Source organism: Miniopterus schreibersii (genome assembly GCF_964146895.1).
Source record: "Miniopterus schreibersii genome assembly, chromosome: 6".
Classification (NCBI taxonomy): Eukaryota; Metazoa; Chordata; class Mammalia; order Chiroptera; family Miniopteridae; genus Miniopterus; species Miniopterus schreibersii.
The window spans coordinates 22,592,694-22,618,301 of NC_138107.1; the positions used below are offsets into that span (position 1 = coordinate 22,592,694).

The following is a 25,608-nucleotide window of genomic DNA, read 5'->3' on the forward strand; positions in this document are numbered from 1 at the left end:
TACTAAGCTGAAGTTTAGCCTAGATGATTCCACAGTCCTTCCCAAGTCCAAGGGTATAGTCACTCAAATGCAATGTTCCTATCATGCTTATTGAGAATGAAAGGATCCTGAACTCAGACTCAGGCAAATCCCCGAATACTTCCCTTAGAGACCAAATCAATTAATGAGAGGATGACAGGTGGAAGCAGTCCTGAGTCCATGGGAAGGATGGCCGGCGGGGTGTGGTAATCACCCGAGAGAGCACTTCTGCTTATGCCACGCCCGTCCTGCTGAGGATCTGCAGCCGCTGTCCGGTGTGTCTCCTTGGCTTGACAACAGTAACTGTGAGCACATTTAAGACCCTTAGCGTCCCTTAAGGATCCGCTGCTGCATTTCACATGACACTTGCTGTTGCACATACAAATTCTAACTGTATCTTCAATAGGGTCTCATGTCCAGTTTTGAGGAAGAGATGCCTTAAAGATGCAGCAAGTGCTACACTGGCAAAGCCAAACGCACGTTAAAATGTTTCCCTGAAATGACTTTTGCGGAGTCCTGCCGGGGAGCACAGCGGCTCCCCCTCATTACCTCTGTGTTTACGTTACAGAGACAAACGCAACAGTGTCCACCCTGTGTCCGCAGACCTACCCGTGTGCGGTTTATAGAAACTGCAGCTGAGAAGCGCAGGAGAAAGAAAGTAGCAAAGCCGGAGATTGGACCCAGAGAGAAACAGGTAAACATCGTTTTCATTACTTTCCCCCCTCCCTCCCCCTAGGGAGGCGGCTGCGGTGCGGGCTCAGTGCTGGAATGAGGGGGAGCTGAGCCGAGCCGAGCCCAGGCGGCGGCTCCTCGGGTGTCACCGCTGCAGCCGCCGGCGCCGGGTCCCTAAGTCCCCGCGCCTCGCTCCGGGTGCGAGACCGCCCCGCACAGCCAGCCCCGCACAGCCAGCCCCGCACAGCCCGCCGCGGCGCCGCCGAAGTTGCGGAGCGCAGGACTCCGGAGGCATTGGCTCGTCAACTTTTCACGTCATTCGCTGCTCGGGGCCCCCTGGTCGCCTCTCCGCGCCGCCTTTCCCACCGCCAGTGCCCAGTGCTCATGGGGCAGGGCAAGAGCAGCCTGCAGCACTGAGCCGAACCGGACTCGAGCCCGTGATGTCCGGCACCAAATCGGACGACTCACCCCCTTGTCGCAACTGGTCCTCGGAGCTGAATGCAACTCAAGAGCCCTTTCTGAGCCCCACCGACTATGACGACGAGGAATTCCTGCGGTACCTGTGGAGGGAATACCTACACCCCAAAGAATATGAGTGGGTCCTGATCGCCGGCTACATCATCGTGTTCGTGGTGGCCCTCATCGGGAACGTCCTGGGTGAGTCTGGCCCCCGGCCGCCCTCCGGGGGGCTGCCACGTCCCCTTCGCCCCAGAGGCTGCAAAGGCTCCGCGAGCCTCCCTCCCCCTGGGATGCAAACAAAGAGGTCGCTGCTCTCCGGGTGGGGTTTTCTATTTAATAAAAGAAAAAAAGTTTTCTGATTGTAGGAAGCAGGAGCGAGCCCTGGGATGGCGATTCCTTTTTTTTCCTGCGGAGAGAAGCGGGGAACCGCGTTCCCCTCGCGAGCACCTGCGTTACAAGTGCCAGCAGGGGGGCGGCGGCGGGTGGCTGTCCCAGGTGGCCCCTGAGTCGGGGAAAGGGGCATCCTTTGTGCGGCGGGGGGCAGGGGCGCTGGGGAGAAGTGAAGCTGGCAGGGTGAAAGGCTGTGCCTCTGAGCAGCAAGCTGCTTGGGCTTTTGAAGTCATTGAGGATTTGGGGGCGGGCGAGGCAGGGTGCCCTTTGGCGACGAGGTTTAAGCTCCGTCTCGGGTGACAATAAAAGGGCAGGGAGTGGAGACAGAGGCGAGGCTGGGGGTGCGCTCAGGCACTGAAGCTGAATGACAGGGACCATGCTGGGAGCAAGCAGGAGGGGCATCTGAGAAAAGTGCCAAAGACACCCCAGCCATTCATCCATTCATTCAACATTCATTCATCCGTACACGCGACCAATATCCCCCCCCCCCCCGCCCCCGAACATGCTTGTTGCCACGCGTTGGAAATATTTGTAACTGGTTTTGTTTTGTTTGTTTGTTTTTCTCGGAAAACGAGACCAAGCTTAATGCTAGGCTGGCTCTATTTGTCCCCGCCTAGGTTTGCATGCAAACCTCCCCACTCCCCATCTCCGCACAACTCCTGAGGACTGGGGAGTGGCTGCGATGGAGATATGGTGGCTGTGGCGGTGCAGTTTATTAGAGCAGCTGGGAGATCCACTGAAAAGAGCTTTGGGAGGGCCTTGAGGACTTAACATGAATTGTGAATGGGCCGAGCATGTACCTTGATGAATGGAGAGTGGGAGGCGGTTCATATGTAGAGGGCGGTGTGGAGGGAATCTCTACTGAAGGGAACAGGAGGAGATGGTGGAGGCTCCGAGATGCTCTTTTGGTTATTAAAAAAAGGGGGTGGGGGAAAGAGGGGTACGGAGAGAGGCTGGGAGGCTTCGAAGCCCAAAGCAAATAATTTGTAGCTGCAATGGAGGGTGATAAGGAACTTACCAGGCTTCAGCACTACCCTCAACCTCTCCCCACGCGTGTGAGTCTGGGCAGGAGGCACTCAACATAGCCTCTGGGCAGTTCAGCAGGCAGAGCTGCCTGCAGTGTGTGGCTGCGAGGCGTTCTGGAGAAAGTTGGAAGATTGGTATTTGATAAGAGAAATAAGACCCCTGTGAGAACTTTAGTTCCCTCTTCTGTATTATTTTAGACTATTTTTCTTTCTTTCTTTCTTTTTTTTTTTTTAAGGTAAACCTAAGGGAATCTTTTGGGGATGCACCTTGAAGGTGGAAATACACATGATCGGGGCTCTTTGTTACGAGGATGCCTCTGTTAATAGTAGTGCCTTTCCTGTTTTCTTCCTTCTTGGGATTCATCCTTAGGGTTACAACTGTTAAGACACATGACCACTAGTATAGCAACATTGCACTGCGTGATGCCAACACTTAATCCAGATTGAAAATCTGTTGAGTACCTAATGAACGCCAGACCCCTTCGTATACACCCTCCCCCTCAGACCTCAGAGGAGCCCACATTTGACAGAAGGAGCAAGATTTAGAGAAATGAAGTGACTTATTAAGGAACATGATTCGGATTCAATTCCATTTTGTCTGACCTCATATCCAGAATCCTTCACTGATATTCCACACTAGAGCTAGAAAGCATATAGAGAATGGGTTCCTTACTCCTGATTATCTGCAAGCCTATTAAATGTGCTTCCTATTCGATTCCGTACCTATGTTCAATTCTAATGAATTACCACAAGGGGTTAATGGCTCTGTTATTTTCTCCAACAAACACCTATCCATAGAGAAATGTTATTCCATTGCAGCAAAATTTTGACATGTTTTGCAGGAATGGTTACACATCATAACTAGTCCCCTTCTCTGATTTTATTTCAGACTTAATCTCTGATAAAATTTGCTCCTCTATGCTGTTATTTCATTTTGGCTCTGCATGGACCTGGGATGCTTAATCTTTATATCCTAATTGAATAGTTTAGGGGTGCCTGCTTGAGAGCCTGGCAGTGTCTTAATCTCAAGAAGGAAACACCTCTACAGTAAGACAACTCATTTCGTTACCTAAAGGAAGGGGGCACTGTCCATAGATTCAAGTGCTGAAATGGCCAATTCCATTTAGCTTAAAAAAGAAAGCTTCACTCAAAGCACTCTGCTTTCAAGATACTGACAGCTATTTTGTTTCACACTGAACCTCTCTGGCTGAACTGAAACTCATTTTTACTGACATATTCTGAAAGTTGATGAGGTTAAGTTTGACATTTAAACAAATGAGCAGTGTCATTACTCACAGACAACTTCCTGCTCTTTGATGTCACTGTCAAATTTGCAAAACAGATTAGATTGAGAATTGCTTTTTGCCCCTCTGGTATAAGTAATTTTATGCCGAGAATGGCAGGACAAAAAAAAAAAAATCACATTATTCTGCAGGATAAAGAGGCAACATTAGGTTTGAAGGTGAAATACCACAGCGTAGGTAGCAGATGTAATCGCTGACCCTTCAGGTCCAGTCACCATTTGCACTTGCATGAAACTGACTACTTGGAAAATCTCAACCCTGTTGAACTTACAATATAATGTACCGGTTGGAAATCATTTCTGCCACAGTGTCCTTCTGTAAAGTGATGTAACAGAATGACAAATTCTTGGTCATCCAACATTATTTTCCTTACTCCACAGTTCCTCTCTTTCATTATATGCACTTTCCACTATCAGGTGATTTTTTCCAGAGATGGAAAGCAGTTTCCTGGAAAAAATGTGACAAAATTCATTAAAATAAGGCAAATATTACTCCACATGGAATTTCATAAGTATATGCATTCTAATAAAAGTCACACTCATATTTAATTATAGAATTTAAGTCCTAAGGGGAAAGGCAAGACAGGGTTCTTTTTGGAAGCAGTGTTTTTCCAGTATCTTTAAAATGTTGCCCCATAAAACCTATTCCTATGTGTATCTTCTATGGTAGCCAAGTAGATACATCCAATTATTTGACCAGTACATTTTGAGCAATATTAAGTTTTTAAAATTAATGTGTTTGGGGAGAGAGGGCTCTTGGGGACACTCAAATGAAAATATTTGATGTAATTCCTACTTTTTTGAGTTGAAACTGGATGGAGAGATCGGTTCTAGTCAGTCCAAACATTAAACGTTTGGAGGAAGTGGGCAATTCTCTGGCTCTATTCTGCAATTAACGATACCTTAATTTTTACCCGAAATGCTTCTGTTTTTCCTGTTGTTGTTTCCACATGAAAATTAAGAACATTCAACAAATGACCTGAGTCCAGCTGTGTTTCTTGCTTCTTGTGTGACCATTAGCATGTTATTAAACTCTCCAAGTCTGGCTTTTCCAGTTGAAAAGTAAGAGTGATAATGCCTACCTTGTAGAAATCTGATGAAGATATAATATAAAAATATCATATGTATAGATATATAGAGAGGAGTATACACACACAAATACATATGTCTGTGTGTATGTGTCTGCACAGTAGGTGTGCATGTATATATACCATATGTAGGGTGGGGCGAGAGTAGGTCTACCGTTGCTCATGTGGAAAATAATATAATAGTAAATAATAATACAAGAATAAACTCTGTGTTTTGTGTGCTTACAACTGTAAACCCTACTTTTGCCTCACCCTGTATGTATGTATGTGTGTGTAGATAGATATATATATATATTTTTGTTGTTGTTCCTCAACACAAAGTAAACACTAAATGCCAGTGTCTATCCCTTCGTTCCCACTGTTGAAGTTTCCCCCCAGTGTGGTTTGCAGCCGTCTTCTGCCTCCACGGCCAGTCTGTGGTCCTGCAGCTCTTTACGGCCTCTGCTCTAGCTTTTTTCTGAATTGAGCACTTTACTAAAAGGTATTCGTAAAATGGATCTAGGTTTTTTCTCAATTGAGCATTTTGCTAACAGCTATTAGTAAAATAGACTTGGCACATGTTACTCTCATTTTCCATTCCAGCCCCCCCCCCCACAGGTGCTTAGTGCCTTTATACTGAGTAATTAGCAGTGCCTTCCCACCCCTCTGTGAAAGTCCTTCCTACCAGATAAGTGCTTCTGTCTCTTTTACGGGTTCAGTTTGCCCGCACTGGGTCCCATTCACAGAGCTTTTGAATTGCTAGCTGGTTGGTCTCTCACCGTTAATGTCTTAGATAGAACCCCCCCACACACAGACACACACACTCGGGTAATAATATGCTGACTTAACTGCGTTAAAGCACACTGCCCACCAAGGGTTTACCCAGTAAGAGTTAAGCTAAGCTGGGTAGGTGGGATGGGAGGAGTATCCGTAACAGGGTTGCTCCGCACAGAGCAAACCTGATGTCCCAGAGGTGGAGATGGCAGAGTTAGAAGTTCTCAGTGCTCCTAAGCCTGAGGGACATTCTTTGCTGCTGCTTCTAATGCCCAGTTGAGCTCTGTGGGTGTGTCAGCCCAGCCTTTCCTGCCCAGGAAGCGGGAGAGGTTAGACACAATACATCATTTCTCTCCCCCACGACTCCGAAGGAGTCAGGAGTAGTGACTGCTAAAGGTCATTTTAACATGCTCAGTAAGCTTGAGGCGTGTGTGTTTTTAGTTACAGAATGTGAAACATGCTTATTTTGAATAAGAATGAAAGTGGTGCCTCTATGTTTTTACTAAAATTATAACCACTTAGTTTTACTGTGTAAAATAATTCATGGTTTTGACTTGAACAAAATCTCGGTGATAATTTTTTCAATGTCTGTCTCATAGATAACAGCAACGTTTATCACGAGCAGACACTAATGGAATAACACGTGCTACTGATAATTTGAACATAATGGAGTCTTCCTATGTTTGAAAAAAAATGTATGAGTAAAGTGAAATATCAAAATAATACCAGCGCCCAGCCAGCCGTGGCTCAGCGGTTGAGCATCGACCTAGGATCCAGGCGATCGGGGTTTGATTCCTGGTCAGGGCACATGCCCGGGTTGGGGGCTACAGCCGATCAGTGACTCTCTCATCATTGATATTTCTATCTCTCTCTCTCCCTCTCCTTTCCTCTCTCTGAAATCAATAAAAATGTGTAAATAATAATAATAATAATAATAATATAATACCAGTTAGCAAAAGACGCCCAATCGGACACACAAATGCAGTATTCCGGTTTTATATTGTTCTTCATTTTATTAGAGCATGCATATGCATTTTATATATTTATATGATTTTAATTATTTCACATTTTAGAATATATTTCCAAATCCTAATGTACTGCAGTTATTTTAGCATTCCAAAGTCCCTGAATTCTCACTCAGCTCCTTAAATTTCAGGAGTATCACCACTGGTGTTATTTCACTGATGAAGGATCTTTCCACGTTTCTTCTTATAGCATTCTGACATATCCCACACCGAGTAATGCTGGCCCCAGTAAGGAATGGCTCACTAGTAGGTTCCAGTCAATGTCATGTGATGAAGGAAGCTGAGGGTGTTCATTTCCAGCTCCTTTTCTCACTGCAAAGGAAAATAAAGAATATTTATTGAGTACTATATGCCATGCTCCACAAAGTATGTATTGCATTGACACCTCATAACAAGCTTTTACCGAGGAAATTACTAGCATTTTTTATAAATGAGAAAAGGGGAATTCAAAAAGCTATTTTAACTAGTTCCAAAGTTTCATCATACAGTAAGTACAGTAAGTTGCAGCACTAGGTTTCAAATACAAATTTATCGGGTTCCATGGCCGACTTGTGTTCCATTATTTCATCCTGTCTCTCTCCTTTGCTTCTAATTCCGATTAAGAAACACAGAAGAAAGGAAAGTGGAAACGATACTGAGGCGTGCCCTCTGGACAGTTTACAGAGCTGTCCTGGCATGTTGCCGTGGCATTTCTCTGACAGACCATAGCTGTGAGCTCATCTGATAAGCTAATCAAGGTCAGGCTACAGTCACTTCACAAGAGAAAATTTCAAGGTAAAATAGGTGCTGCCAAAAATGCTTTTGCCTGGTCAAGGAGGTGACTCATTGGATAGATGTTAGATAATTGTGGCTAAGGATTGTTTTGTTATTGGAGGTGCCCTGTTTAGACATAATTGAAGAGTATCTATTATTCAAGATCTCACATGATCTAAAGATCTAGTTTTCTTTTTAAGTTTTCAAAACTACAAATGCATTTTATTTTTCTTCCTATGATATAATTAATGTTAACTTTTAAGAAATTATAAGCTTCTTTTGATTTGACTAAATCAATCTTTATATCACACAATATTGTTCCTAGCGTATAATGGTGTTACATATCTCCAGAGTCACTACCCATCACACCAGATATGAAATGACCTTTAGACACTGGCAATAGAACATTTTGAGATGCTACTACATGAGATACATGACATATATGACCAGTATTTTAATAGATGACTTATAGGAATGAATTTGTTTATTTCACCTTTGTTTTCAATGAGAGATGAACTCTTAACCAAATAAATGGATTTTATATATATTTAAAATAGTGTTAAGTTTCTTGCCAGCAAAACTTTCCCAATAAACAAAAAACAACCTGTTCAGAATAAGTACGCACTGTATTCTTTAAAATATTTTGGGATTATTAACATTGAGTCTTTTTCAGTAATTTGCTTTCAATATCAAAAACATGTGAACAATGTTTACTATCTATACAATATTTTACCCTTCAGAAGACATTGTTACATATATTGTCTCATTTACTCTTTGTAACACTTGTATCAGGTAGGTCTTAGTTAGTAGAAAAAACTTTCAAGTACTCAAAGTGATTTAAAATCACCTTAAAATAAAAGTTTGAGGACATGGAAATATCACGGGATTGTGTGTGAGCCCAGGAAAAGTTTGCCAGGTTTCTGTATTAGAAGAGGCCAAGACAAGGGAAGCTAACTACTTTGGTCTGGCCTTCAGCTGTGATGTCTTTGATGCCTGATTTTGGCAACATTCTTTATTCAGATACACATTAACCAATTCCACACACTTGGCAAAAAAGAAAATAAAAGAGAGTTTCTATGTTTTAATGTATAAAACAAGAAGTCACTTGCAGTGGTTGAACGTCAACCCATGAACCAGGAGATCATGGTTCGATTCCCAGTCAGGGCACATGCTCAGGTTGTGGGCTTGATGCAGGAGGCAGCCGATCGACGACTCTCTCTCACTGATGTTTCTCTCTCTCTCTCTGTCTCTCCTCTCTTTCTCTCTCTGAAATCAATAAAAGCTTTAAAAAAAAAAAAAAAAGTCACTCTCACAAGTTCTAGAATACTTGAAGTCCTTTCAGTCATCGCAGCCTCCTTCTGTAGGCATATCTTTATAAGAGCTTTATTAGTTTGAATAGTCTATACCATACTAGCAAATAGACCCTGAATTCTCATTGGCTTAGCATCACAAAAGTGTATTTCTTGCTTATTTAATATCTCATGTGGGTTGGAGAGTCTGCTCCATCCAATAACTCATGGTCCAGGTGTCCTCCACGCTTTACATCCCACCTTGCAGGTGGCCTTCATGGTGACCAGCCTCAAGGTGGCTCCCAATGTTCCTCCATTTTCTGGTCATCACACCCTTGTATAGTTCCTTTCCACAGTGTGCCAGGATTGGTCTGGGTGACTGACACCATATAGCAGGAGTGATCGTATGTCACTTTCAAGGTTACATTATAAATGATCACAGCTTCTGTCTTGAGTCCCCACTCTCTCTCTCTTGCTCTTGGATTTCTTGCTCTAAAGAAAGTAAGATGCGTCCTTGTGAGCAACCCTTATGGTAAGAAATTGAAATATCCACCCCACAGCCGTAGAGGAAATATGGCCTTCTAACAACCCAACGTATGATCTTGAAAGCAAACCCTTCAGCCAGATTGAGTCTTACGGTAACTGCAGTTGCAACTTGACTGAAACTTAATAACAGGCCCTGAGATAGAACAAGCTGGCTAAGTTTCTCACAGATTCCTGACTCTTTAGGAGCTGTAAGATAATACATTTGTTGTTTTAATTTTTTTTTGAATTTGGGGATGTGTTTATACAGTCTCTTAAGTTGTCATGGTAGGAGAAGTGCCAACTAGAAAGAAATATACTGGCATTTAACTACCTTTGCCCAAAAGCTACACATGTTCATTGTACCCATGATTATTTGGCTAAAACCAATCACATTGTATCACCCTAACTGCAAGAGCGGCTGAAACGTGTAAAGGAGCCCTGTATCTGTCGTAGGAACCACACAGCAGTTAAAAATTTTTTCGACTTGCATAGACTCAGAACAAGAGAACTTAGAGGAATCATGTACTTAATGGCATAAGGCTAAGAGAAGCTGATAGGTATATCCACTTTACATTTTGAATCTCTATCGATAAAAGTAACTTATAATATTGGGATACTTTGCTAAGTTGATTGCTGTGCTAAGAATTTGGGGTACAAAGATAATAGAAACCAAGGAACCTACACTCTCGTTGGAGAGACAAACATATTCATAGATTATTTCAATATAATGTGGCAAGTGCTCGGACAGATGGTTATAGGGTGCAGATGGTTATAGGATGCAGATAGTTATAGGGTGCAGGTGGTTATAGGGTGCAGGTGGTTATAGGGTGCAGGTGGTTATAGGATGCAGGGCACTTCCTTCCAATTGGCCGATTAGGGAAAGATCCAGGAGAGGCTGACACCTACATTGAGTTCTAATGCATAAATTCAAGTTACACAGGTAAAGAAAATTGGGTAAGGATGTTCTAAGCCGAGGAAACAACATAAGCAAAGTCAAAGTTGCGTGAAATAACACGGGCCACGAAGGGAGTGCTGAGCAGCTGGGTGAGTGGAGTGTAGCTGCAGGAGAGGAGGGTCTCAGACGGCCGGGGCCCAGAAGGCCTGGTGCACCGTCCCGGAGGCCGAGGCCGGCCTTGGCCGTGCAGTTTCAAGGGGGCCTGCAGAGGTTTTAAGGAGAGCGCTGCCACCGGTTTGCATTTTCCATGACAGCATTCTGGGGGTAACGTAAAGAATCAATCCCCAGTGAGGGACACTCGTGAAGGTTTACACTGGAGCTTGAGTCCTGTGTGGGCTCATTAAATCAAGCCTCCTTCAAGGAAAATGAGTCAGTAATAAAAGACAATCGAAATTCTCGGAATCATTACTTCGATGAGGTTCCCTACATGCTGTATAAGGAAGGAAAGGAGGAAAGAAGGAAGTGAGAAAATGAAGAGAAAAATGAAAATAAAGGAAGGGGAAAGGAAGGAGACTGAAATATAGGAAAAACGTTTGCCATTTTTGTCTTGCCCAATATTTAAATTTTAGAAGAAATTTCTGTTTAATCTTTCATGTTATTTTCCTGAAAAATGTATGCATGAATCTTACATGTCTTGGCTTTATTAATATTTCCAATACTCTATACAGATTTTACTAAAATCATTTTTATAATAACTTATTTGGGGGGGTTTCAGAAAGTTACTATACTCCTAGCCACCCATCATTTTGGCCTTTAGATCATTTTTTAACCTCACACTGAGATGCAAAAGATGAAGAATTCGAGATATTTAATAAATTTTTTTATATGTTCCAACGAAGTCGCCAATTCTTCCTCCAACTTACTTGCAATTTTCTAAAGATTCTCATTTGAAAATTTATTCTAAATGTCATTTTTATCATTCAAATAATCATTGGAGATATCACATTGACCCCAGGTCATCCTTAAGGGAATTACAGGGAACATTTCTCTGCAAGTTGACATGGTAACACTTCAAAATTTCTAAAACTGTGGTTAGCTTAAAAACTTTATACAATGGAGTATAGAGATATTGTATTATAAAGTTAAACACCTGAAATTTACATAATGTTATTAACCAGTGTTACAGCCAATAAATTTATCTTTAAAAATTAAAAAAATATATATAGAAAGTTCTAAAACTGGAAATATATAAATACATATTTTTTTAGAAAAACTTTTATTTGCTATTTCTAGTTCACAATGGGAGTACAATGGGGATTAAATATTGTAATATTCTTACCTAGATTTTCAGTGAGTTTTTCTTTCTACTGAGTGACTTTACAGTGAATTTATAAAGGACACAGCTGATAACCATGTGGGGCCTTGTTGTTATCACTCTATTGCTAGAAATAGGTTTAGAAATGCACTATCTATAATAATTCATTTCATCAATTCATAATGAATTTGATGAGTCATCGGCTTTGGTAGAGAACTGTATTGCTTACAAATATCATTTTGAAGCCAATGTGTCTTTCTTGAAATGTACAGATTGTGCTAGTCTTTCCGGATAGAAGTGAGAAGGTGTGGTTAACTGCTTATGGGGCCATTTTCTCACTGGGTGAAACCGAGTCAAATTTTCCTGATGATAAAATAGCTTAGAACTTAACCTCTCCAAGTAGGATACTTAATATAAAAGTTCCCCAGTTTTAGAAAGCTTTAAGAAAATACATTAACAAATCTCACTAGCTGGTGCAGGAAAGGACTTCATAATTATTGGGACAGTTACATGCTTAGGCTTGATTTACATTTAGACACAGGAAGCCTAGAAAGACCTTGTTCTTTAGAGTCATCAGAGATGGTGATGGTGACTCATAGATTCCTGAAATTCAGGAACCCTGGTTTATAGATTTATGTGTCTTATTTTCCCCAGGCATAATGAACTTTGCAACTAATCACTGAAAGGAAGCCAAACTATCTCAGAGGAAAATGGGAAGAACTTATAAACTCATAAACACCAACATGTGCGTGTGTGCGCGCACACACACACACACACACACACACGTTGGGGATTGCATTATATGGCTTATAGGATTTTCATACACTCTAGTTTTATCATGCAGAAGTAAGAAGCTATCTTTGGAACTTTAAATATGCCAAAACTGATTATAAGGCCTTGACTTTCCCAAAGTCAAAAGATATTTTCAACTATCCCCTGAGTAAAAGAGCTAGCTTTTAGGGAAGCAAAAAAGATTAATACACTAGAGATGAGTAAGTCCTTGAATTAACATTCCCATAAGAAGGAACACCTCTTGATCTCTTGGTCATTGTACAATAAGTTAATTCCCTTAAAAGATTCAATGTTGTCCTGCTTTAGAGCCTTCACAATTTCTAATCCCCTCTGACCCCTCATGGCTGGCTCCTTCTCAGTTCATGGGTTACATCTTCAGACAAGGCCTCTATGAAGACCCAGTCTGAATCATCAGCCCCTCATGTACTATAATACCATCCCACTTTATATTTGTCATAGAACTTATTACTATTTGAAATTATACTCTTGGTTTATTTGTTATTTTTTCTATGTCTCCCTTAAGAATCATGTAAATTCTATGAGGATAGATCTTTTATTTTTCTTTTGGGCAGGTGCATCCTCAGTGTCTAGAAGAGTGCTAGGCATGCAGCAAAAGTTAGCTATCAAATGAATTAAAGTAGTCAACTTCCACCAGGAGAAATACTTTAGTTATAAGTATATACGTTTTTTTAAAAAAGGCATTGTGGGCTTTAAATTTCTTCGACATAAAAAATTAAAATAAAATCTCAGTAATTTGAATTATGTTTGTGATAATTTATGTCAGTATCTTAAGGAACACCACACCTCAAAATGAATATTATATAATGACTAAAGTAATGATTTGGGAGAAAATTTGCAAATCTCTCCCCAGCACTGAAATGCCCTTGACATTAACATGAAACTATTTGGCTCTTGTCATGAAAAACAAGTGGGGTTTACAAACTGTGCAGGGTTTTTTCCCCCCTCAAGGAAGTTATACCAAGATCCTTCCAAATAACATGATGTATTTCTGCAATAACTGAGAAGAGCATGTAAGGTACAAAATTCTTACTTAAGCCCTCTTTGCTCTTTGTTTCAAAGTAATTCTTAGTTGTTTCTTTTATGTTTTTATGAAAGTCTAAGGAAACATTTGTGTCCTAGATGCGGTAGAGAGCTGAGACAGAATGTTACCAGGACTCCACACTTTCTGTATTAAAAAGGGCCAAACATATCCTCCTCTGAGCCCCGGGTGTTTCAGGAATGCCCACAGAGCCTCGGTGTTAGGAATCCTTTGTCATTCTGCCCATTGCCAGTGACAGGACAATTCTGGTCATAAGTACACTAGATGGTGTAGACAATTGAAAAAAATCATGCTTTCAGATGGAGCACAAGAGCAGTGTTAGTAATAGCTAAATAGTTCTAGACACTTCATTTAATGGGAAATCAGAAAAAAATAAACCATTTCAACTTGCTCTGGACCTCAGTTTTCTGAAATATTCATCAAATTATAAATTTTTAAAAAGTATCTGTATTGCCCGGAGAAGAAAGGCATTGCTAATTGTAAGACACTTGACTAATTATACCAATTTTATCAATATTTCTCATTATTGTGAATCAAGTAAATTACAGTAGAATTTACACATTAAGCTTTTTGGAGGTGTTTTATTGCCTTAATTACATAACTCTTCAACGTTTGAGTTAAACATGGTGTGATTGTGCTGTTAGTCACTCTTTTTCCCAGGTAGTGAGTGACATTTAATATCAGAGAGCTGCTGTTGCATTGTTTGAATAGCTTCCTGTATTAGCATGTTGCTTTCCCATTTCTGAACACTAAATATCGCATTCGGTTCTCCATTTCCATTTCTTCTTGGATAGTAAAACTAAGCTAGTGTGCATCATAAAAATATAATGTGTGCAATTAAAGGAAAACAGATTTTTCATGAGCATTCTTTTATAAACTCAACTGACGGGGTCTGGAATTTCAGGGACTAGTCACCGCTGCCCCGGTGATCTGTAGCTCATCGTAGCTACCTGGCCACAGAGCAGGGAAGAGGGGCAGCCGCAAAAGTCAAGCCTGGTACAGATTCTTTTCTCCTGCTAAACAGGAGTTCCTAAGACTTCTCTGAGTGCCCAGTCACAATCAGCAACAATGGCAGTCTCTACGGTGGTCGGTTTGAAGTCATGAAAATAGATCTTTATCATCCAAATGTAGATAAAGGCAACATAGAGAAGCAAAGGATTGAGTCCAACTGTAGCAGCAAACTGTGCACACAAAAAATAAAGCAACGGAACCAACACACAGGTTTTCTAGGGCTTATTTAATTTGGAGCTATTTCCTTTTCTTATTTCATTCAGCAAATATTTCTTGAACACCCACAACGTGTAATCTGTTCTATTACATTCTGTGGAGGAAACACAGAAGTGAGTGAGGCATGGTGCTCACCTACAAGAATTTCTAATCTTGTGGGAGAGACTAACATGTGGACAGTAGACTACAGGATGAGGGTTACTGAAGGGCCATACATGCTACGTGTTGGGACATGGAAACATAAAAGTTGGATCAGACTTGGGGTAGAAAGTACTCCTTTGCTTAGGAGGTAGCATTTGAGGTATTGTTGGCACATGAGTATAATTTTGAAAAGTTCCAAAGGATGAAAAGACATTACACCTAAGTTGATGAAGCAGCCAGAGTAAATTTATGATTGCTTGCAGATATATAAATAACTGTGCTGAAAATACCACTCAGGAAATTCCAGTAAAACTCAGGCTTTCATGAACTTTTCTGGGTAATATCATGTAAAAGAGACCTCAAGTAATCTTCTCTGATGCTTTGTATTGCTTTTATGGCCTTCTTTATTTTGTGGGTATCTGCCACACAGATACCTGCTACGTTATATCATGGTAGATTCATTGTAAAAAGTTTAAAATCCCTGGAGTTATTTGAAAATAAGTTCTGATATATCAGAGCACCCAAAGGAAGATTAGTCTAGGGCAATGGTAAGAAGTGAGTTATGAGAGACCAGATACTGGGAAGCCAGTCAGAGCCTGTTGAGACTTTTTAGGAAAGTGATTTTAAGGGTAAAACCAAAGCAGTGGAACTAATATGAAAAAAATGAAACAACTATACAAGATACTCTGGAGATAGATATTGGCAACCCGTCAAATGTACAGATTTGATGGGAACAGAAAGTAATCTTCTGATTAATCTACAATTTTGTCCAAAGAAAGAATATTGATTGTCTTGTCTGTCTTTTTCTTAACATAGACTATAGAAAGAAAATTAAGTGTTGTGAAGAGAGGGGTCAACATGAATTCGGCCAAGGCAAGTTGAGTTAGAATTACTAGAGAACTGTACATGTGGAGCTAGCTGTTCAGTAGGAAGTCGGTCTTGCTTCCCCCATACCACTCACAATTAGTTTGCTACTCAAGAGATTTTTTTTCCTTTTTGGTTATGCAAGCAATCTCTGCAGTTTATGTGAGAATTCCTTATGCAATGTCTTCTGGAATAATTAAAAGCATACAAGGAAATATAAATTTGTTAATAGTTGAATCAAATGGCAAGACCATTTTTTGCAACATTAAAATTCATTGGTTCAAAAAATAGCTGTTGTATGCCCAGAACAGCTAAACAAAACAGGCAAAGTTCTGCCCTAAGGAAACTTAGATTTTAGTGGTGACATTCAAGATCTATTTTGACATTAGGCCCAACAGGATTTGCTAATGGATTGCAAAAGGGTGTGAGAAAAAGAGAGGAGTCAACAATGTCATGACAAGTAATGGATGTTGGTGCCATTTATTGAGATATGGGATGCTGGTGAAGGAGTAGTTTTCAAGTGGGGAGGGAGAGAGAATAAAAAGAATTATATATTTTGAGATAGTTCAGGGAGGTGTATGGTGAGCATTTGAATATAACGTCAGGAATTTCCTTATTAAGTCAACTCAGATAAAGTAAACTTGTGATTTATAAAAAGTCATCTTTTATGTCCATGTCTTTTTACATATTCCCCATGGATATGAAAGACTATAGGAGGAACTGTGTAATGAATACAAAATTCTTTCTTACATATTATTTTACTCTTGGCTTTCTTCTGTATGATATCTTCACAGATACGTTTCCTTAAATTGGGAAACGGATCACCTTGAGCAATGCATCAAGAAACAGATAAACAAAAAATTAGGGTGCATGGTAGAAATTTTATTTCAGGGCCTATGCGTGACTTACTGAGTCAGATTTTAGGGTGTAGTAACTCTAGAATCGACATTTTAAATAGGGCCCCAGTACACTGAGCATGAGAATCCCTGACATAAGAAAAGGTAAAAGGAAGCTTCCTGTTATATTAGGTCTTGTAGTTTTGGAGGCCAGTTTGAAAGTCAGGTGATTTTACATTTGACACAAATTCAAGGGTGCCTGTGAAGGGCTGTCAAAGGAGGGAAGATGAAATGACCTGCTTTGAAATGGAATTAGGCAGAAAAACAAGAAAATGCAGCCAAGGGACCAATAGGAGGTGTTAAAGGATAAATACAAAGGAAAGGTTAAATGTGTGGGAATCCCAAAAGTCCAGTGGTAACTTTGAAGTAATAGTTACATAACATTTTGAGCAGAGGTATCAGTGGGCACATTGGCTCAACTTATCATTGTTGTAGTCAGTACACATTGTTTGTTACCCAACTTTACCAAAAAAGGACATTTTAGAATTCTGGCATGACAAGCAGAATTCACTGCATACAGAATTAGTAATACAGAGATTTAGAAAAATTCTAGAGAAAAATAGAATTAGTAGTGCAAAGTTGGTTTTTTTGCATCTTTTTATTTATGATTTTCTATATGAAGTCATTGTTTCAGGACTGAAATGAAATTTACTTTCTTTTACTGTGTCCCTCGAACCATTAAACAAAATCTACACATATATTTGTATGCATAATAAATGTAGCTAATGAGTTATGTCATGGAAGGAGTCTGAGGCTTGCTCTGAAGAGGTGTTTGACCACCCAAATGCATGTGTAAGACTGGCTTTGATTTAGATCTAGTAGTTCTGATTTATTAAATTATAAATTCGAGGAGTTGTTAGTCACAGAATAAATACTAGGATTATGTGAAATCCTAAGAACCTCAAAAACTTTCTGGCAATAATATTAAAGATATGAAAATACTGGATGAATATGAATGAAAACAAGGAATAAAACCTCTCCTCCAAGGGCTTGTCCACACTAAGGTTTGAGAAATTCAGTTTTTCGCTGAAATAGCCTTAATCCCGTGTATATAAACAAGGAGGAAACAGGACTCTAGCAAGCTCCATCTAAACCCACCACAGACAGATGGTTACCTACCCTTTTCTTCAATATACTGAAGTTTGTAAAAATTCTACTTCCAAAGATTAGGTGTTACAAAAATATTGTGAAAGATTCATAAGACTTGAGATATATTTGGTTATAGTCAGTTAGAAAAGAAACATTTTTATTATGGATTATAATAATTCAGATTTGAAATACGTAAGTCTAAATTTTTCCTATAGAATGCATATATGTTGTACATAAACATAAAATCCTAGGTATACTCACATGTATTTTAAGGAGTTAGTGGCATTAGTTACAGATAATCTGGTTCTCATTTATATGTAGTTCAAGCTGCTTAAATTTAAAATTTCCATTTTAATTTCAAGAAGAATATTTAGGATCTACCTTGGCTTTTATCGAGAAAGCCATTATCTTCAACTTTCCTGCAACTGGATCCCAAGCTATTCTGTTTGTTTATTTAGAGTACTGATTAAGTATTGATCTCTAAAACATTTTAAACTCATTCTCTACTCAATCTGATTGTCTTCCTCTTTTGCAAGAGATCTCCAAGTATTATATGTTAATCTCCATACCCTGACTCTAAGGCAGGGACAGGATATGTGCTTGTCCTTTTATGAACACTTTTCTACTCAACATTCTAATTAAATGCTTCAAGTTCTACTTTTAGCACTGTGTGAAAATAAGAAGACATGATCTGTGCTCAGGTTTTAAAAGTAAAGAAAATTTCCTGAGGGTTTCTGGGTAATGATACAAGGTCACAGGGACTGATTCATCAGGAAGGCCACGGCCTGCCATTCTCTTGAGGGAAAATGTCAGCTGCTGCGGCCTGAATCCTGATGTTCTCCAGAAAGCTAACGTGGGTGGTCTGCTACTGTTGACTGGATATAAGAGGACGATGAATAATAAAGGAACATTCCTTCATTCGTTCACTTAGGAAACAGTTCTTGGTTGGGCATCTGTTTATTGCCAGGAGCTCTCCTTGGCACCAGGAGGAACCGAGCAAGGTATCACTTTCTTCAAGGAGGTAACGGTGCCCCGGAAATGACAGAAATGCAGTATATTAAAGAAAAACACAATGTGGTATCTACTATTAAATAGATACGAAAAGCATACTGAAGTATAAGATCTACTGTGTAAAATTAGCTTAATGAATGAGAAAGGAACAGTAACACCGGAGCCCTGGGCATCAAGGGAGCGAACGGCAGGACAGGCCAAAGGTGAACGAAAACGTGCTGTTGAGGCAGGGCACGAGCAAGCTACACTTTTGCCACTTTCGGGTTTTTGTATCCTCAGAATGAGAAGAAAGGAAAACAAACTGCGTCCTTAAGAATTTTTTGCCCCTTTGCCTCCAAGCGGCAAACCTTGGGGTTACTCGCCTCTCTGCCCAGCCACAGCCTGCAGAGGGATCCTCACTGTCCCCATCCCGGCCACCTGTCCCGCTGTGAGCCTGGATGGGAGTCTCGCTCTCTCCAAATCTCACAGCAAATGTGATAGTTTGGCTGTTTCATTATTACTTTCTTTTAAGTTGATTTTTTTTTAAAAAATAAGTCCTTTAGAGTTAGCATCATTAATTTTGCCAGTGTAGGCTGCAGGCCTGCAGCGTTCATCCCACTGAGGAATCCAGTACCGCTGGCCTTCTGGCCTGTGTTGTCTTTTCCCCTCTTGCCTCGGGACAGGCTGGTTCTCAGCTCTTACCTCCTCAGCCACGGAACATGAATGGGCAACAAATCATCCGTCGGTTGTCTGCCCCCGTAAGCTTTTATTTATTTCGTAACAGGTTTAAAAATAGTGGCCTAGAAATGTTTTTGTTTCATTTGCCTAAATTCCCTTTATTTTCCATGGTCGTGGATAGTTGAGTTACAAGGACAGTGTCTCCAACATTATTAGGGAAGGGGTAGAACATTGCACGTCTTAGAATGGGGTTTCTGTCACTAGAGGAAAGGCTTAGGTTTTGCTTATTTTCAGTAGGTTTGCAATGATTCTGATGTGTTTGGAAACATTGGTTCATTTATTTAAAATTCTAATAGAAGGATATGCAGGCATAGACAAATGTAGATTTACAGTTGTATGTGAAACACAGAGTTTATTCTTGTATTATTATAATCATAACCTGCTTGTCTTTTTCCATATGAACAACTATAAACCTACTTTTGCCCGCCCCTGATTTATGTTAAGTAACTATGTGACTTCCCCTTGAAAGAGCATGATGCTTTATTTTTGAACAACAATGGTAAATGAAGTAGAGTTCATTTTAAACATGTTCTTCATATTATAACCCATTCTCTTTTTAAAACTAATAAGTATGTCATCTGGAAACACTGATTACTTAGTGGAATTTTGAAAATGATTTATATATGTAATTAAATATGGATGTTCATGTTCAAATTTCAAATCAGAAAATATGTCTGAGGTGCTAACTGATCTCAAATTATGTGTTATTTTTACTTTACTACCAACATGATAGGACTTAATATTAACATTAGGGTCTAATTTTATAATAAACATGATGAATAAAGTCAGAAATTAACTTGAGATTTACTTTGGGAAATTCTGTTCTGTTCTTTTTAGCTTCATAATACTTAGTTCCATAAGTTTGGTATTTAATTGTTTCTTTGTCACTGAGTGGCCTGGAAGTATGACCATTGAAACACCAAATCAATGAGATATTAATGGCAGTTCCTTATCTTTAAATCTGGTGCTTTCTCAATGAAAGAGATGTTGGTTTCTTGAATCTCAATAAAACTAAAAGAAATTATGGCTTTTAATGAAAATATCATCATATAGGATGAAAATTAGATTAAAAAACAAAGATGGAGTGAGTCATATAAAATATTTAAAATCTAATAATGCAGACAGGGACACATTGTTTCCTCTAGTCATGTTTTCCAGTAAATTTCCCATCAAAAACACTGTGAAAATAATAATTACGAAGTCATTAACTTTCAGAATGAAGGGCAGGAATGGAAAAGAATAAATGAAGAAAGTACCTAGTAACGATATAGAACAAAATACGTAAATGAAGATAAAATGAAAAATCAATAAGGTACTGACTTTTTTAAAAGACAGAAACATCACAATATTAAACACCTCAGGAGGGGAACATATGCACACACACACACACACACACACAGCCAGAATAATAAAACAAAATGAAAAGCCTATCGAAATGACCTGAACAGTGACTTAAAACTTTTGAAATGTAGTTAGGTAAAGGTGTCATGAGCAAAGTGTTGTTTCAAGGTGTTCTGGGCACAGACTCAAGATAAAGCCAGAGGAAATGGCTTAAATTAAAATCAGAGAGAATTACAATAGCTAAAATAGGCATAGAAGCATACAGAATATAAAAAGGAACACAATTCCGTACATCCCAAGGATGCCTAAATGTTGCTGTAGCCTAGGGATCTGTTACAGATACCGTTTGCTTTTTGTCTTCCCAACTACCACATCTCCCCTTCTTCACACATCACATTCTCTCTTCCCTCAGGAAATTGTCCCTTTGCTGTTCCCTGTAAATGTAGAAGAGAGAGAGGGAAAAGATGTCAACCACAGGACCGCCTACCCCCCACCCGTCCCCACCACTCCCACTCCAGACACTTAGAATCACTGAGAGATGGGCCTAATCATTTCCTGTCCCCCAACCACAGTGCTTGGCAAAGGGAGGTTGATCTGATCCAAGTCAAAAGAACTAGTGTTGGGGTTTTTTTGCTACTTGGGATGATTAGGTCCTAGAGATGCCTAGGACCTTCCCCTTTGCCACACAGAACAAAATCATCCGTCATAGGAGAATTAAACCAGCCTCCAGAGATAGGGAATAAGAGGTGGAGAGAACCCTAAAGATATTGTTGGAATCCCTAGGACTAGTTAGACCACCCCTCTCCAGGGGTGTGAGCTTCATTTGTTTACATTCATTAGATTTGGATGGTTGTTCCATAAAGTGCTGATTAAAACAGGAACCAACCTGCATGATCCAGGTCACGGTGAGGAGGAAAACGAAGACAGAAAATGAAGGGAACAGTGGGGAAGGAACGTGAGAAACGCTGACTTCCTTTATTATTTGACATAGCTCGCACTCCCCAGCAATTGTTGTACAGAAGTCATGGAGCTGGTACATCTGGCTGTGGCCTGCTTGGTTCTCCAGAGAGCCCTGACTGAGCCAGTCAAGAGCATGTTGCGCCCTCAGCAACCTTAAGTCTACCCTTAAGTCTCACCATACCGTTACCCTAACAAGAAACCTGATCCTTCCTGTAACCCTAACTGTACCCTAACCTAAAGTAACCCCCAAACGAACTCTGGTTCTGATTATAGCCATAGCCTCACTGTCCTCTAACTTTGACCTGAAAATCAACTGCAAATCTAAACTCAACCTTACCTTTAAAACTTAATCCTAAAACTAACCACAGTCCTATCTCTGTATCTAACCATGAGGCTAACCCCAGCCATAGCTCTAATGCAAGCCTTAACACTAACCCCACAGCTGTCTCTAGTCCTGCCTCTAACCATAACCTGAACATTGACCCCAAACCTACCTTACACTAATTAACCTAACCACAATCTTAACCTCAAACTTGCCTCTAATTCTAATTCTAACTCCAACCTACCCCAAACCTACCTCAGACCCCAACCATAATATAAATTTCAATCCTACTCCTAACCCTAATTCTGACACTACATATAGCCCCAAATATAACTCCAATTGATAGTCTAAAACTAAACACAACCCTATCTTGAACTCCAGCTCTTACACTAACTTCAATTCTACTTGTAATCCTAACTCAAATATTGGTGCCAAATCTGTCTCTAACACAATCTATAACCCTGACTCTAAACTAATCTCAAGCCTAACTCTAATTATAATTATAATCTAACTCTGCCTCAAACTATAAACCTAAAAATAATCCTAAACCCTTTTCCTATGCTAATGCTAACACTAACCCCAAATCTATAAACCTATAAATCTATCCCTATGACTAACCCAGAATCTATCTTTAACCCTTTCAAAGAAATCACACCTACCTCTAATTCCACCCTAATTGCAAATTACATAGAACCCTAAGCCTAATGCAAAGTTTACCTCAAAATTTAGCCTTAACCAAAACTCAAGTCCTACCTACAGTCCTAATCCCATACCTAACAATACACCTAACCCTAAAGCTAACCCCAATCCTTATCTGTACCCTAATCCTACTACTACTCTCAACCCCATTTTTAACATTTACCTTAAGTGTTAAAGTAACTCCAAACCTGTCTCTAATCCTAACCCTAACATCATCCCCAGGTCTGTTTTTAAATCTATGTCTAACTCTAAAAGCTCAAACCTAATTCTTAACCTTAATATTAATCCCAACACTATCTCTAACTCCAACCCCAACTTTTACTTCAAACCTACCTCTTACCCAATCCTGCCTTAAACTCAACCATAATTCCAAACTTGATCCATAAGTTATCTTAGCACCCACTAGTGTTCTGAGCATCACTGCTTTGCTTCACTCTCTTCCAACTTTCCTCACTTCATTTTGATAATGAATCAGAAAACAGCACTGTGGAATCAGGGTCTTAGAGCTAGTCTATTATCCAGAATCTGTTCTGCTGCAAGTGACAAAACACAAAACACTAGCATAACAAAATTAAGTAAATGTATGCTTTGAGATGGGACAAGGGTCGGGGGTAACTGGCTCAAGGACCTGAAAATTTCAGATTGCCTGGATGCAGAAATACCTGGATCCAAAGGTCCCAGTACTGCCATCAGGCTTTGGTCTGTCTCCAACTCCAGACTCCTCTCTGTTGGCTTCATTTTCAAGTTTCCTGTGACAGCGTGGCTGCCAACAACTCCAGGCCTATAACTTACCTGGACCAATTCCAGTGGTTAAGAGCCTCTTTTTGGCCCTGGCTGGGTAGCTCAGCTGGTTAAAGCACTGTCCCTATACACCAAGGTTGTAGGTTCATTCCCTGGTCAGAGCACATACAAGAATCAACGCATAAATAACTGCAACGACAAATCTCTCTCTCTCCCTCTCATCAATTAAAAAAAAAAAAAAAGAGTCCTCCTTTTTTTCTGGTTTAAGCCTAAATCCCAGGACTAATTTAGATTGAACCTAGTTTATTTTGCTTGGGTCAAATTGCCATTCTTAACTAATCATGACTAAATTGTAATTATGATCTGCTTGGCCGGCTGTGAATGATGCCCACTCTCAGAGACAGGAATCGAGGGGAACAATGTCTTTGGAGTCATTTATATAAAGAGTGGGAGGCTTTCTTCTGAGTTCCCCAAAAGAAAAATAAAGTTACTGTTAACAGGCAAAATAGAAACAGATGCTCGATGGCAAAAACCACCAATGTCCACTACAAATTTTGGGGAAGAATTTTTCTTCATTATGTCTAGCCCAACTTTGTATTTTTAGGAATGAGGATATTGTGGGTTTGACCATTTTAATGCAACATGTCACAAACTTGGGGATGGATCGGCATCTTAAAAATTTGAAGACTACTTAACTAAAGAGGTTTAGAAAGTAAAAGATTTAATACTTTCAGGAATGTAAACAGTGGCTTCCCTTGGGAAATGTAGGTGTTTGCTAGGAAAAGCTGACTCATGATTTCATTTTCTTTCTAACTCTTAATACTACTTTTTGTCTATAGAGTTATCTCCTTTCTTTTGCTATTTACCCCAAGTACCCATATCCAAGTTTATGCATCAGATTGGTTTTTTCCTAGTGATACATTATTTTAAAAAGCAATGGGGAGGTATATACAAAACACAATCATACATTTAAGGATACTAGTGTTCAGTGTCTCTTTCGTGCACTTGAAAAAAATTACATTTGCTTTATTTTGGAAAAAAAATTAAGAAGATATAATTGGGGGATAATTTAAAGCTAGCAAAAATGTTCACTATAACTGATGGTGTGAGAAAAATATTATATTAAAATTCCAGGTTTCTCCTCTGTTTCTGTGAATGAAATGAAAAATTCATAAGGGAAGGATTTTGTTAACAATCTAAATCTGTCATAACATTATTTATTCACTGCACACTCTCAATGTGTTCAGGACTTGTATGAATATTTTTTTTTAAATGTTTTTATTGATTTCAGAGAGAGGAAGGGAGAGGGAGAGAGAGAAACATCAATGATGAGAGTCATTGATCGGCTGCCTCCTGCACGGCCCCTACTGGGATCGAGCCCACAACCCCGGGCCTGTGCCCTGACCGGGAGTCGAACTGTGACCTCCTGGTTCATGGTCGATGCTCAACCGCTGAGCCACGCCGGTGGGGCGTGAATGAATACATTTTAAAAATCTGCATTTTGTGCTATGAACATGAATGAGAACAGCAGTGGTTAAGGGTTGGTCTTTGGTGCCTGAGGAACCTGAGCTCTGCCTCTTGCTACCCCAGGTGACTATTCCCAGCCATCCGATTTCTCCACCTGGAAGATCCACTCTGATTGCAGCAGTCAAGTTGAAAATATTTATCATTTATGATCCTTTTGTAAAACATTTTAGGTGAATCTAGATGCTTTTACTATATGTATTCTCTATCCTTATAATGCCCTTTTAAAAATTCAATTGTACTATAATTTTTGTGCCTGTTTGTTTTCTTATTTCCTAAAATCTTTATTAGTGATTTTTGAAAGTGGGACTTGAACGCTTAATTCTTCAATGGTTTTTAAATCTATCAATTGTTTAGTAAAGCCACCCATCGCTCTTCCTCCCTTTGCCCTGCTTCTAATTTGTCATGATTCCTTATATCTCTTTATAATTTTCTTGATCCTATTCTCAAAATTAAAACCTATAGAGTAATTTTTAATTTTTGCCATTCATGAAAAGACATTTAGTATAATTTTGACTCTTGTTACCTACAATTGCAGGCTCAATATTTTTTACATAATATTTTATATTCTATAGACCTTATTCTGTATAAGAGCTTTCAGTTTCCTTTGAATTCTATATGCATATTTACATATTATTTATTGTTTTTCTTAATAATATAATTGGTTACACTATTCAAGTATAGTTTTTCATACTTTGTTTTTCCAGGGTTGAT

General features: G+C 39.7%; 1 protein-coding gene across 1 annotated transcript in view; it reads left to right on the forward strand.

Moving 5' to 3' along the window:
* Positions 1-649: 649 nt before the first annotated feature.
* The window catches only part of HCRTR2 (hypocretin receptor 2), an 87,813-nt gene continuing 62,854 nt past the window's right edge, over positions 650-25,608 (forward strand). The window contains exon 1 of the mRNA XM_081140654.1: positions 650-1,347. Within this exon, the coding sequence (XP_080996780.1) occupies positions 1,131-1,347 (217 nt within the window). The 5' untranslated portion in view covers positions 650-1,130. The remainder of the gene's footprint in view (positions 1,348-25,608) is intronic.